The sequence below is a fragment of the Rhinoderma darwinii genome, chromosome 1 (assembly GCF_050947455.1).
Source record: "Rhinoderma darwinii isolate aRhiDar2 chromosome 1, aRhiDar2.hap1, whole genome shotgun sequence".
Classification (NCBI taxonomy): Eukaryota; Metazoa; Chordata; class Amphibia; order Anura; family Rhinodermatidae; genus Rhinoderma; species Rhinoderma darwinii.
In genome coordinates, this window is record NC_134687.1 from 292,097,790 (window position 1) to 292,112,416 (window position 14,627).

At 43.3% G+C, this 14,627-nt stretch overlaps 1 protein-coding gene across 3 annotated transcripts in view; it reads left to right on the forward strand.

Moving 5' to 3' along the window:
* The window catches only part of MED26 (mediator complex subunit 26), a 62,773-nt gene extending 48,521 nt beyond the window's left edge, over positions 1-14,252 (forward strand). For 2 of the 3 annotated variants that reach the window (XM_075825329.1, XM_075825328.1), the window contains 2 exons: positions 8,403-8,477; positions 11,274-14,252. In XM_075825329.1, the coding sequence (XP_075681444.1) occupies positions 8,412-8,477; positions 11,274-12,941 (1,734 nt within the window). In that variant the 5' untranslated portion in view covers positions 8,403-8,411 and the 3' untranslated portion in view covers positions 12,942-14,252. Of the gene's footprint in view, positions 1-8,387; positions 8,478-11,273 lie in introns of all 3 variants that reach the window. The other variant, XM_075825327.1, reaches the window with a different exon arrangement.
* Positions 14,253-14,627: the final 375 nt, after the last annotated feature.

Genomic DNA, 14,627 nt, shown 5'->3' on the forward strand with positions numbered 1-14,627 from the left:
TGTGTGTGTGTCCGTACCCTCTCCATAGACTTTGATCAACAGTGTGTATCCTGATCCCACTGTCTTCATTTCTGCCTCACTGAATATGGATTTTGCCAGTGAATGATCAATGCCGGAGGCAGAGGGGAGGAATCTGATAAGTGCTATGGATTTTATCAGACAAAAATCCCTTTCTCCAAAGTTTCTTATATTCGCTTGTTCTATTGATTTTATAGGGAAAAACAACCGTTACACTAATACGTAAAATGTGTGCTTATGAGCACATCTGGTGGCCAAAGGAGTATAGAATAAAAGCAGTTTGTTTAAACATCTTGCAGTTGTCATGGCATGCTAGAAATTGTAGTTTCCCACAAGCTACAATCTACTAATGTACACGGTTCAGCAATAACATTAAAGAGGCTCTGTCACCAGATTTTGCAACCCCTATCTGCTATTGCAGCAGATAGGCGCTGCAATGTAGATTACAGTAACGTTTTTATTTTTAAAAAACGAGCATTTTTGGCCAAGTCATGGCCATTTTTGTATTTATACAAATGAGGCTTGCAAAAGTCCAAGTGGGTGTGTTTAAAGTAAAAGTACAACTGGGCGTGTATTATGTGCGTACATCGGGGCGTTTTTACTACTTTTACTAGCTGGGCGTTCTGATGAGAAGTATCATCCACTTCTCTACACAACGCCCAGCTTCTGGCAGTGCAGATCTGTGACGTCACTCACAGGTCCTGCATCGTGTCGGCACCAGAGGCTACAGTTGATTCTGCAGCAGCATCAGCGTTTGCAGGTAAGTAGCTACATCGATTTACCTGCAAACGCTGATGCTGCTGCAGAATCATCTGTAGCCTCTGGTGCCGATGTGTCCTCGCTCTTCTGACACGATGCAGGACCTGGGGAAGTGACGTCACAGCGTGATCTCTGGAGAACACGCTCTGTCTGCACTGCCAGAAGCTGGGCGTTCTGAAGAGAAGTGGATGATACTTCTCATCAGAACGCCCAGCTAGTAAAAGAAGTAAAAACACCCCGATGTACGCACATAATACACGCCCAGTTGGACTTTTACTTTTCAACACGCCCAGTTGTACTTTTGCAAGCCTCATTTGCATAACTACAAAAATGGCCATAACTTGGCCAAAAATGCTCGTTTTTTAAAAATAAAAACGTTACTGTAATCTACATTGCAGCGCCGATCTGCTGCAATAGCAGATAGGGGTTGCAAAATCTGGTGACAGAGCCTCTTTAAGGGTATGGTCCCATGTAGCGGGGACCGAAACAAGGGCCATAGGCCACTGTAAGTGATAGAAGCGAATAACATTGTCTATCTCGTCACAATAGCATTTGTCAAGGGGTGGGATCTCATGTGCAGCGAGTAAACAGTCAGTTCTTGACGTTGATGTGTTGGAAGCAGGAAAAATGTTCAAGCGTAAGGATCTGATCAACTTTAGCCATCAGAATTTGGCTTGTCAGACGACTGGGTCAGAGCATCTCCAAAAGGGCAGGTTTTTTGGGGTGCTCCCGATATGCAGTGGTTAATACCTACCAAAAGTGGTCTATGGAAGGACAACTGGTGAACTGACGTTGGGATTATGGGGGCCCAAGGCTCATTGATGCATGTGTGGAGCGCACGCTTGACCATATGGCCCGATCCCACAGAAGAGCTGCTGTAGTACAAATTGCTGAAAAAGTTACTGCTGGATATACTAGAAAGGTGTCAGAACACACAGTGCATCTCTGCTTGCTGCGTAGCCACAGACTGGTCAGAGTGCCCATACTGCGCTCTGTCCACCGCCGAAATAACTCCAATGGGCACATCAGCCGTTACCTGGGGACGAGAAAGCCTCCTGGTGCAGAAAGTGAAGGTGGCACACTGGAGGCAGTGTGATGCTCTGGGCAATGTTCTGCTGGGATACCTTAGGTCCTGACATTCATGTTATTACTTTGACATGTATCACCTACCTAAATATTGTTGCAGACAAAGTACACCCCTTCATGGCAATTACCTGGACTCTCAGCAGGATAATGCGCCCTGACACTGTGCAAAAATTTGAGGAACGTGACAGAGTTCAGGGTTTGGTCTCCAAATTCACCAGATCTCAATCTGTCGAGCATCTGTAGGATGTGCTGGAAAAAAAGAAAGTGTCTGAACCATGGGGGCCTCACCTCGCAACTTAACTCTTCACTGACATGTGACATAACTTTACATCATGGTGTGGGAGAGTATGGATTGGGCTTAAAGGTTTGGCCCGCTCTAAACACCGGGGATGTCGGCTATATATTACAGCTGTCACCTAGAAGCCCATATCGGAAATAACTCCAATCCTGGCCATTTAACCACTTAAATGCTGCAGTCTATATTGACCGCGGATTCTAAGCTGTTAGAAAAGAGGGGGTACCCCCTTTGTCACTTAATTGGCTGCGACACGATCATGCGGTACCAATTGTCATGGCAGCCTGTGGTCCTAATAAAGGCTTTTTGCTCAGGGCTTAATAGGAGGCAGTAAAAATTACAATACAATACATACTTTTTTTTTTCCTCCCAAATTAATGTAAATCATAAAGATAATTCTTGTTGCATCTGAACGCCATAAAATGCACACCTTCGCTCCCCCCAGGAAATGGAATAAAAAGTGATTAACTACAACTCGTTCTGCAAAAAAAATAAGCCCAAAGTTAGTATTTTGACGACTGGGAGGAAAAAACATAAAATTGTGGCAGCAAGGGGTTTAAAGGATCTGATACAAGATACCACAGGATACGTTCAGAGCTCTTGTGGAGTCCATGCGTCCACAGGTCAGATGTTTTTCCCAGTACGAGGGAACCTACATAATATTAGGCAGGTGGTGTTAATGTTTAAAGGCTAATTGGTGTAAGATGTGAAAGTAGGCAATATATGCTTTATGTATTCATGTATTTTTCTATTGATAGGCATTCCCATATATTATGCCTTTGCCCGTTAATAATGGGTGTCTCGTTCGCATATGTAATTATTCAGATACAGCCTCCGTTCAAGTACCCCGTGCGGTCACAAGATGGCCGGTCTGACTAACCAGACAGTTTCTCTATATAAGTCTGAGGCTCACATTCAACATTGAATGTGAGTCTCTCTTTTCCATTGCTCTAACCTGATTCACTAAAATTCGGCTTTTTTTTTTTTTTGTTTTTTTATAAACAAGAGAAGCAGACCTAAGGCGGGATTCACACGACCAGGTCGTTCCCGAGCCCGAGTGTCGGCCGGTAAAATCGGCCATTTTGCCCGGCCGGTTTGCATAAAGTTATGCATCCGTGCCGGGCCGGGCAGATCCGGACAGTGACATCAGCGGCAGCTCCTGAAGGGGAATCCCCATGTGTTCGGGGATTCCGCTTCAGGAGTTTCCCCTGATGTCACTGCCCAGATATGGACAGAGACATCAAGCGCTCTGTCCAGGAGCGGAATCCCCGAAAACACGGGGATTCCGCTCCTTCAAGGAGCTAAAGTGCGGCTAGCACATAGCAGAGCGGGGAGATACCTCCCCGCTCTGCTATAGTGGCGTCGCTACAGTAGTAGCAGCAGCAGCTGCTGCTACTACTACTAGCGGCGCCATCGAAGGTGTCGCCGAGCCAGGGTGCTTTTAACAAGCAGGGGAAGGGAGCCAGCGCAGCGCTCCCTCCACATGCTGTACACCCCGGCCCTGCAACACAGTGTACAGCGATGCCATTCGTCAGAATGGCATCAACTCCTCCTCCTGACATGCACTCTGCGCTGTGAGGAGGAGGAGATAGAGCGCAAGCGCCGGGAAACCCGGCCATCACTCGGAACACATTCCGGTGATGGCCGTGTAATACCCGGCCCCATAGACTTCTATGGGAGCCGGGCGGCCGGGTGTCCGGGCAAAGATAGAGCATGTCCTATTTTTTGACGGCCGGATTTTCCGGCCGTCAAAAAATCGGTCGTGTGAATAGCCCCATTAGGGGTCTATTATTCCTAATGCAGCCGGGTGCCGGCCGATTTATGAACGGCCGGCACCCGGCCGGGAAACCCTGCCGTGTGAATGAGGCCTAAGAAAGGGACGGGGCAAAGAAACATCACAATATGCAATTATACAATGTAAAATTGTAGAAGAAATAAAAGCGTGATAAACCGGAAAATAAATCACGTACAGTATTGTAAAACCAATGTATCGGAGTCTTTGTTACTACATAAGGGAAAGAAGTGGAGGGGGAATTCAAAACGATCGTCCCTCTACTGCGGGTGCAGTAATCAAACATAATATACTGCATTGGGTATCAATATATAACAAAATCATACTGAGGCAAGAGAGCATTGGGGGGAGAGGAGGGAAGAGCAGATACTCACTGCCTCAGACTGGGGTAGGCCAATTACTGGGCACCCATGATCGCACTGGATTCATCTAAAACCACACCTTATAAACTGTGGAGGGATCTCTATTCAGTGAGGTCAGTTACTCTATACATTTGAATTTTGCTAATACAAGCAAACCATTGAGGTATGGATGGAGTCCAGTGTTTCTCGTAAGAAGTTATGCACTCTTTGCCGGCGTTAAGTGATGTAGGAGAAAGCGGTGGTAGTGCTGTAAGGGGGAGTTACTGTGATTGAGACAGAAGATACCCGTGTTTTATGGGAGCGCTGGACCCTTGAGTTTAAATGAGATTCTTAAAAAATGTTGCCAAAATTGGTTGAGCCGGTCCCAGAACCAGCAAGGTGCCCTCCTCAGAGTCAGATCTCCAACAGAGTGAGGAAGAGTCAGGGATGACTTTACTTAAAGAGGCTCTGTCACCACATTATAAGTGCCCTATCTCCTACATAAGGAGATCGGCGCTGTAATGTAAGTGACAGCAGTGCTTTTTATTTAGAAAAATGATCTATTTTTACCACGTTATTAGCGATTTTAGCTTTATGCTAATTACTTTCTTAATGCCCAACTGGGCGTGTTTTTACTTTAGACCAAGTGGGCGTTGTACAGAGGAGTGTATGACGCTGACCAATCAGCGTCATGCACTCCTCTCCATTCATTTACTCCGTGCATAGTGACACTACGTTGTTCACTATGTGCTGTCTTATACTGACATATTAACGTTATTGAAGTGTTTAGACAGTGACTAGACATTCCTTCCAACCAGGACGGGATGTCTATTCACAATCCTGACACTTCGCTAACGTTTTCAGTGGTCCTTACAGCAGAGCAAGCGTAATCTCGCGAGATCACGCTGTAAATGACCGGTTACAGCGAGATTACGCTTTACTCTGCTGTAAGTCCCACACAAACGTTGGCGAAGTGTCAGGATTGTGAATAGACATCCCGTCCTGGATGGAAGGAATGTCTATTCACTGTCTAAAGACTTCAGTAACATTAATGTGTTCGTATAAGACAGCACATACTGATCTAGCAGGATCCCTGTGCGCTGACCAAATGAATGGAGAGACGTGCATGACGCTGAAAGGTCAGCGTCCTACACTCCTCTGTACAACGCCCACTTGGGCTAAAGTAAAAACACGCCCAGTTGGGCATTAAGAAAGTCATTAGCATAATTTTTCTAAATAAAAAGCACTGCTGTCACCTACGTTATAGCGCCCATCTCCTTATGTAGGAGATAGGGCACTTATAATGTAGTGACCATGCCAGAACCGCTGGGTTTTTTGTTTTGTTTTGTTTTTTACCCCGCTTCCTCCAAAAAATGTAGTAAAAAGTGATCAAAAACTCATATGTACCCAAAATGGGACCAGAAAATAAAACCTCTTGCCCAGCGAAAAACAAGCCCTCAAACAGCCCCACCCATGGAAAAATGAAAGTTATGGTCTCAGAATATGGCACCACAAAAATGTTTTCTTTTTTTGGTTTCTTTAAAGTAGTAAATCATGAAAACAAATATATAAATTTGGTTTCACCGTAATCTCATTGACCCGCATAATAAAGTTTAACTGGCTGCCGGCACCGGACGAGAATGCTCGTCCTGAGCGGCGGGTACTTCGTGCATTAGGATGAGCATTCTTGTCCTGTGTGACAGCCGTCTCTGCGCGTGAGCGGGGAAATGCCTGTAACACACCGCCACGGCCCCGCTCTAACGGCGGAGAGAAGAAAAACCTCTTCTCTCCGCTGTTAACCCCTTGAATGTCGCGATCAAAGCTGATCGAGGCATTCAAAGTAAAAACGAGGGAGACTGCCCTTTAATCGCGTCACAGAAAATCCCTGTGACGCGATCAAAGCCCGTAACTTGTATGGCCAGACAGTCCAGGGTCCATTGAAGGACCCCAGGGCTGTCTGACCAGATTTCCTGTTAGGGCATACTGAAGAATGCTCTAACAAACTGCCTGTGTACAATCCGTACACAGTCTAATGTACTGGCATATAGATCTATGCCAGTACATTAGTTCAAAATGTAAAACCCAAATGAAAAATCCCTTTATGGGATTAAAAAAAAAAGTTTCATGTAAAAAAAAAATACAATACATATTTTTTACAATAAATAAACTTTTTAAACTAAGTCCCAAAACATGAAATGATATAGACATATTTTGGTATCGCCACGACCATAACAACCTGAACAACAAATGTATAACACTATTTATGATGATGGGTGTATGGTGTAAAAAAATAAATAAAATTAAAACTGCAGGGGAACTGCTTTTTTTTTTTTTTTTTTCTTTCTGCGTTTTTGCCAAAGTAAACATTTATACACTATCGTTTAATTTATATTTGTACCAAAAAATGGTACCTACATAAAGTACAACTCCTCCCGCAAAAAACAGTCTCATACAACTACGTCGTACAAAAAATAAAAAAAGTTCTTCGCGTCGGGATGCAAAGAGGGAAATAGTTCTGTCCTCAAGGCCAAAATTCGCTGTGTCCTTAAGGGGTTAATATAAACTATGGTATAACTGCAGGTTGTGGTATTTTTTTAATTCCACCCCACAAAACGTTGTTTCCCTGTATATTTAACCCCTTAACGCAAAATCACGTAACTGTACGAGATGAGGGTTAAGGGGAAGCATGGAGCGAGTTCACGGGCTGAGCTCGCTCCATACACAGCGGTTACGGCTGTTACACGCAGCCGACACCTCACTGCAATGGGCGGAATCAAAATTTACCTTGATTCCGCCAGTTTAACACTTCAAATGCCACGGTCAATCGCGACCGCGGAATTTAGAGTGTTAGAATCAAGGGGGCGCCCCCTCAAACATGGCATTCACCCAACCCCTCCCCCCACCCCCCCCCCCCGCGGCGCGATTGGCCGGTAACGATGGTTGCTATGGGGGCCTAACCAAGGCCGCCAGGTCTGCCATCTTTGTACTCCTTTTGAAGTTTTGCCTTCTGAATTTTTTTTTAAATATATTAAAGTTCCAAAAAAAATAAAGTATTAAAAGTTTAAAAAAAACACCCCTTTTCACATTCTTCTCCTAAATCAATGTTAAAAAAAAAAACGAAAGGTTAACATAACTGGTATCGCCGTGTCCGTAATAGTCCGGACTATCACAATATAGCGTTGTTTAACCTGCTTGGTGAATGCCATAAAAAAAATGAATATATAAAACCCCATATACCCAAAAATGGTATCAGTGAAAACTACAGCTCACCCCGCAAAATTTCAACCCTCACATCTCTAAATTGATGGAAAAATAAAAAAGTTATGGCTCTCAGAATACGGCGACACCGAAGATTTTTTTTAAATTTAGCAAATGGTTTTATTTTTTTTTAAAGTGGCAAAACCTAAAACAAAACATATATTCGGTATCGCCGTAATCGTATCAACCTGTAGAATAAGGTGAATATGTAGTTTTTACCGCCTGATGGGTGCCGTAAACATAAAACACCCCCAAAAAAAATGGCGTAATTTCTGTTTTTTGCCCATTTCACCCCGCAATTTTTTTTTTTTATTGCTTCCCAGTACATTATGCAGTAGAATAAATGGTGCCATGAAAAACTACAACTTGTCCCGCAAAAACAAGCCCTCAAATGGCTATATAGACTGAAAACTAAAAAAATAATTATAGCTTTTGGAAGGTGGGGAGGAAAAAACAAAAGTGAAAATCCAAAAAAGGGCTGAGGGAAGTGGTTAATGGTACCAATAAATAAAAAAGATTTTCCTGCACAAAAAACAAGCCTGAAAAACAAAGTTATGGCTCTCGAATGCAGGAAGGTAAAAACAATAATTGACATGGGGGGGTTAAAACAAACCTTTTTGTTTTTGCCCACAGTCTTTGTGTCCTAGTGGTCAGAGGGTCAATCACTTACAATAAATTATCCCGAACAATGCTTTCTATTGAGTCGGTTATGAAAAGTTAGTCCCCGGGTATAATTGGGCTAGCTATCTGCATCATTTGCACTGAAGAAATATGATGCAGGTGATGTAGAATTGAAAACGGAGCACCTACTCTTCTAAAATCCATATTTTGATTTCAGAATTTTTCTCTGCAGATTCGGAACATGGTGGCTGTGTTAGAAGTGATCTCCAGCTTGGAGAAGTATCCTATTACCAAAGAGGCACTGGAGGTAGGTGTGGGATTTTTGGTATTTGTGGTACTCAAAATTACACACCACAGCTTCATACATAAATGTTGTGTACATTTTTTTTTATAGCCACCTATTAACTTAGAGACCCTCCGGTCTGTGAATCTGCTGTCTTAGGGTCCTTTCTGTGCGGTCTCAAAATGGCCCCATAGCTTCTCACACGAAGTCTAATACAACGCCCTCTGTTCACAGATTGGACAGAACCGCTCTTGTGAGCAGCTCTGGCCAATCTGAGAACAGTGGGACAGTCAGACTCGTAGTCTAAGAAGCACTGCAGCCATTTTGGGACCACACTGAGGGGCACAACTGGAGGGCACCAAGTAATAATACTCCATATACACAATCATATTTAAAATGTTGTCCCGGAGCCGGAGGTTTGCTTTAAGCTGGCCATACACATTAGATCAGATCAGTCGACGTTCTAATGGGCCACCCAACTATTAGCTCCCCCCGACGGCACATGCCTGAGGAAGGAAGGATTGGCATGTTAGAGTTCAACATGCTAGATCCTTTGATCCCATGCAATGTGTGCAAGAGCGGTCTGGCATCTGCTTATTCCCCTCCATCATTGAAATAAACATGCTTTCTTAGCAGAGCCTAGCGTGTATGTTTATGGGGGAGTGGGGGGAAATGGCTGTAGACTGCACCAGCTATCTCATGTGTATGGCCAGCTTAACGATCAGGATTTACTATCCTTTTAGTAGGACGTGAATTAAGCTGGTTATAGTCTCAGGCAGAAGGATTTCATTTTGACTAGTTGGCATATTGTATGTGTTAGGCCATGTGCGCACCCACAACCGATATTTACTGTTGTAGAGATGGCTTTTAATCCGCATTAAAATCTTCATCTGTTACGTTTTGGTTCGGATTTTACCCTTTGTCTACCAAACCCATAGCAGAATAGATTTTAAGATTCGCAACATGCTCTAAACCCACGCAGATTTTACCCACTGCATTTGAATGGGGTTTTCTAAACCTGCATATTATACTGCACTTAGGTATGAATTTTCCATTAGGAATCTGCAAAATCTCCACGTGTACACATGGCTTTCAGTATACAGCAGTTAGAGATCTAGTGCTATCTGGAATTGGAGTCAATTTAATATTTCACTGTAAAAAGAAAAAAGTGCAAGGTAGGAGAGACACAATTTGGGGGGGGGGGGTTCTCTCCGCACTCTGAGGAAACAGTATCCTCCCACATCTTTGAGCTCGTTGTCCGTTTTAAAAAAAACAAAACACTTTTTAGTTAAAAAATGTTATACTTATGCAATGATCTATAGATGTCAAGCATAATGTGTTAGAGACACATGCGTAACAAAATATCTTGGCTTCAATTTGATATGTATGTAAATCTTCTGCCCAATTGTCAAGATTTCTGCTTGCAATCAGTGGATTTTTGATTTCCGGTCGGTGAATAAAAAAAGAAAAGTTTTACGTTCAGAGGCTGAAAACCTTCCCTAGTGCTTCTCACATAACTGAGAATTTGTTCGTGAATTTGTGTTTATAAGATTGAGTGTGAATTCTCGAGCAATTTGTATCTGTTACATTTTGGGATTGCCTAGATCAATGCTTTGAAACTGCGAGGTGCAGCTGGGGAGGCACTCTAATGAAGTAATCATAAACTGCAAAGTCCTTTCTCTGGCTATATCAATCTTTTGGCTCAAGGTCCTCTTACACGGCCCATCCTGGGCGGTGCAAGCAAGCGCGATCAACGAGACAGCTCATTGATCGGCGCTAGTCTGCTCCTTTCACAAGGAGCTAGTATGGGAATGAGCGCTCGTTACTCCGATCGCTCGTCCCCATGCATTTATTATGTCGGCAGCAGGGAGATGTGCTGCCGACAACGATAATAATTTTCATTTATCAAACTATACAAGTAGCGGATGAATGAGCGTTTGCTTGTTCATCTGCTGATCGCGGCCCTGTATACATAGGGCAATTATCGGGAACGAGCGTTCTATGAGCGAGCGTTTGCCCGATAATTAGCAACATAATTGACTCATTTTGTGATTATTTTTGTTATAGCCGCTTCAGGAGACAAAAGATAAATTTAGATATATTTTTAGTTTTCACTGGACTTCGAGAAGTGTTGAGGAACAGGCAAAGATTGAGCAGCCCTGGCCTAGACTTAGATCTGCCTACTTTTCAACCTCTGAATGTAAATGGGAATGTTTTCTCGAACTAAAATTCCTCTCAATTTTTGAGAACTTTTCTGTATATAATGGTAAGCATTTAATTACATTAAATAGGTTATCCAGGATTTTAAAATTGATAGCCTATCATTAGGATAGTCCGTCAATACTAGATCGGTGGGGATCCAATCAACTGTTTGAAGGGGCCACGATGCTTGTTCGAGTGCTGCAGCCTCCTTATATACGTTTAATTTCTGTTCGTGCTTTCGTATGAGCACCGCGGACCCTTCAAATAGTTGATCGATGGAGGTTCCCGTGAGTCTTCCCCCCCCGAACTAATATTGATGGGCCATCCTAAGGATAGCCCATCAATTTTAATATCTTGGATAACCCCTTTAGGCCAGGATCTCACACACAGTTTTGATGCAGTTTTTGGCTCTGCTTTTTGAGCCAAACACAGGAATGGATGCAAATAAAAGGAGATGCATCAGTCTTTTCTTTACACCTTTCCTACCTCTTTGGATCCACTTTTGGGTTTGGCTCAGTGCCACAAATACTGCATTAAAACTGTGGTCAATCCTGGCCTTAATCTGAAAAACCCCTGAACATTGTAGTAGATTTTAATATTTAATTATTTATTACACAGGAAACTCGATTAGGAAAATTAATCAATGATGTTCGGAAAAAGACCAGCAATGAGGATCTTGCCAAACGTGCAAAGAAACTGTTGCGTAGCTGGCAGAAGTTGATAGAGCCCGTACAACAGAATGAGCAATCTGCCAGGGGCACTCCAAATCCACCGGGTTCTGCCAATGGAGGTGGTACCCACAACTGTAAGGGAGAAACCACCCCAACTGTACTGTTGAGTGGAAAACCTGTTCAGGACCTCAAAGTCCGGAATGACATTCAGAAGGCACATTCTCCCAAGGCTGAAAAGTTGGCTAATAGAAAAAGGAAGGGGGATTTTAGAGATGGTACCCAAGGGCCTGCCAACAAAGTGGCCAAACCTAGTCATGAGCTGTTTCCAAACTCCTCACCTCTACCTACAAATGGAATCGGTGGTAGTCCCCCTGAAAGCTTGCTTAGTCCGCCTGATGGGAACTCACAGACTAACCGGTTGGAGACTGAAAATGACAAGCATGGAAAAATCCCTGTAAATGCTGTCCGGCCTCACACCAATTCCCCTGGACTTGTAAAACACCCAAGCACTTCCTCTCTATTGAAAGCGGCCGTCCTGCAGCAGCACAGTGTAGCGTTAGAAGATGGCTATTCTCATCAACCACGTAGTCCCCGCTGTTCTTCTTTCAGCCCTCGTGGCACTAGAGCAGAGCTAGTGGCACGGCAGCACACCACATATGCACCAAAGGGTTCTTTGCCCAGCCCTTCCCAAAGGCTGCCTGGTGCGGACACTGCACATACACCCTCTTCTCAATCCCCTGTGCGCCCATCTACACCTCCTACCATAGCAAAAAGACTTGATTCTCCTAGAAGAGAAATGGCTATCTCTTCACCTCATAGGTTGGTGGAACAGCCACTCCCTGCTGACTGGCACCATCAGCAGTCTCCCAGGATACCACAACAGCACACGCCACGGAGCAGTCAGCCGTATATAGAACCTCAAACACCACGCAGTGGCTTTTCACCAGAGCCCTCCAAAATGGACAGCGATGATGCTACATCTGGCTCAGACAGTCGAAAGAAAAAAAAATCCCGGAATCGGGGTGAACAAGAAGGGTATTCTGCAGATGGGACTAGCAAACAGACACGTGTAAAAAAGGATCGCAAGTTAAGATTTGATTTCATGACTGGGCAAATAAAACCCTTAACACACAAAGATCCAGCTCAAATGGAGAGTTCAGCCCCCTCAGAACAGCACAGGACTGAGACCGACAAACAGGACCCTAAATTAGGTCTGCCAAGTCCTTTTGAGCAGACAAACTGGAAGGAATTGTCTCGAAATGAGATCATCCAGTCCTATCTCAATCGGCAGAGCAGCTTGTTGTCTTCCTCTGGTGTACAGACACAGAGTGCACATTATTATATGTCTGAATATTTAAAACAGGAGGAATGCACTAAGCGAGAAGCTAGAAAGACTCATGTTTTAGTGCCACTTGCCCTCCCTAGTGACCTGCCTGGAAAAAACAGGGAAGTAACTAGTGCGGACTTAGAAAGACTACATCTACAACATTGGCCTGGTGTCAATGGCTGTCACGATACACAGGGCAATTGGTATGATTGGACGCAGTGCATCTCCTTGGATCCACATGGTGATGATGGTAGATTAAACATCTTGCCTTATGTCTGCCTAGACTGAGCAGCGGTCCCAAATCTGCTTTCTCATATCTGCGGTTTTCACTGCAAACCATGGGTCGCTTGGCGACCACTGCTCAATATGGAAGATTTAATTGAGGAGCTCCCTGTTTCAGGGGTATATGGAGGGTGGGGGATGTAGAGCGCCTGAAAGAGGAGAAGCTTTGTGTCCACTACATCCTGGGAAATGCCTTCCCCTGCCGGAGCTCCCCCTACGTCTGCTACACCCGTTCTTTTGTGCTAAATGCTGCTACCGGTTTACTAAAAGGATTAAAGAAGGGGGTCAAGAAATGCAATGGATGGGTGTGCAAGGGGGCTAAGTTTGGAGTTTTGAAACTCTTATGGCAAGTCGGCTGTAATAAAAAAAAAAAAATATGTGAAAAATTCAAGTGTTAAGTTCAAATCTACCCTTTTAAATGCAAAATAAGGTGAATTTTTCCGGTACCAGATAAAGGGCTGGAATAGAAAAAAATATATATATATATGAGACAGGTACCTAAAACTTATGTGAAAGAGGATTTAATTAAGTTGAGAATAAGTTACCATAACAGAGTATGCATTTATTTATTTGACTCTTTTTTTCAGATTTTATTTCCAAAAATTTTGACAGTAAAGCGTCCCAGAGGCGTAAATTCAAGTGTTTGATTCCAAGCATCACAACTGGTCCCTGTATCATGGGCAGGGGAAGAGTCTTAAAATTCTTCATTCCCTCCTCCCCACGAAGTTTTATTTTTCCTTTTTAAAGATGATTTGTAGAAAGCTCCCACGGCCTCTGTATTTGTGATGAACTGATCCCTAAGCTGCTGCTAATCACTATGTTTAGAAGCCCAATACTGAGTTGAATTTGGTATTGACTCTTGTTTTAAAAAGCACATTTTATTACTTTATTTTCAGTGTGTTCAGGCCCCATCTCCTGTCATGTCCGTTCTTCAAATGACCCTCACCTCCAAAACGTCAAGGTGACGGATGGTGCTAACCGCTTCTAAATTGTCCAGACAAAATACTGAGAGGGCTGGTTTGTATGCTGGGAAAACAAACAAAAAAACACAAACAAACTTGCGATCATTCCTTTAGATGTAATCTGCCTTATGGGATCTCCATCATAAACGTGATTTTTTTTTTTTTTGATTTTTTTTTTTTTTCCTTTTTGCAAAAAATAAAACCTAAAAAAAGAAAAAACAAAAGCCTTAGTTGAATGTACAGTAAGACTTCTGTATTTCTGAAATGCAGAAGAGAGCAACTTTGCTAACTTTGGTCCTATCAGTGGACAAATTGTGATATAAATGTGGAAACCATAATAAAAAAAAAATACAAATTGTGTATAGTTTGGTGTTATTTAAGTGGGGCCTAAAGCAATGCGATCTGTACGTCCATTTAAAGGGATTGTCCCACCATTAAATATCAGATTCATTGTATAGATCCTAAAAATTGAACGTTTCCCATTTTCACACTGTTAAAGAAATAATCCAGTGACGAGTTATTTACTCATAGTATGGCGCCACCTTGTGTTCATAGTATATAGCAATGTGCACATCCAGCTACTGAGCTTTGTGCTGGTGGACAAACATGCTCAGTTACTCTCCCCACAGCCAGGTTTCTACATAATGATCCTCTATTCACTGCAAAGCAGCAAGTAGAAATCTTTATGCTTGTCTGGGAAGGAGCAGAACCTCTACAGTAGCATGGCAGT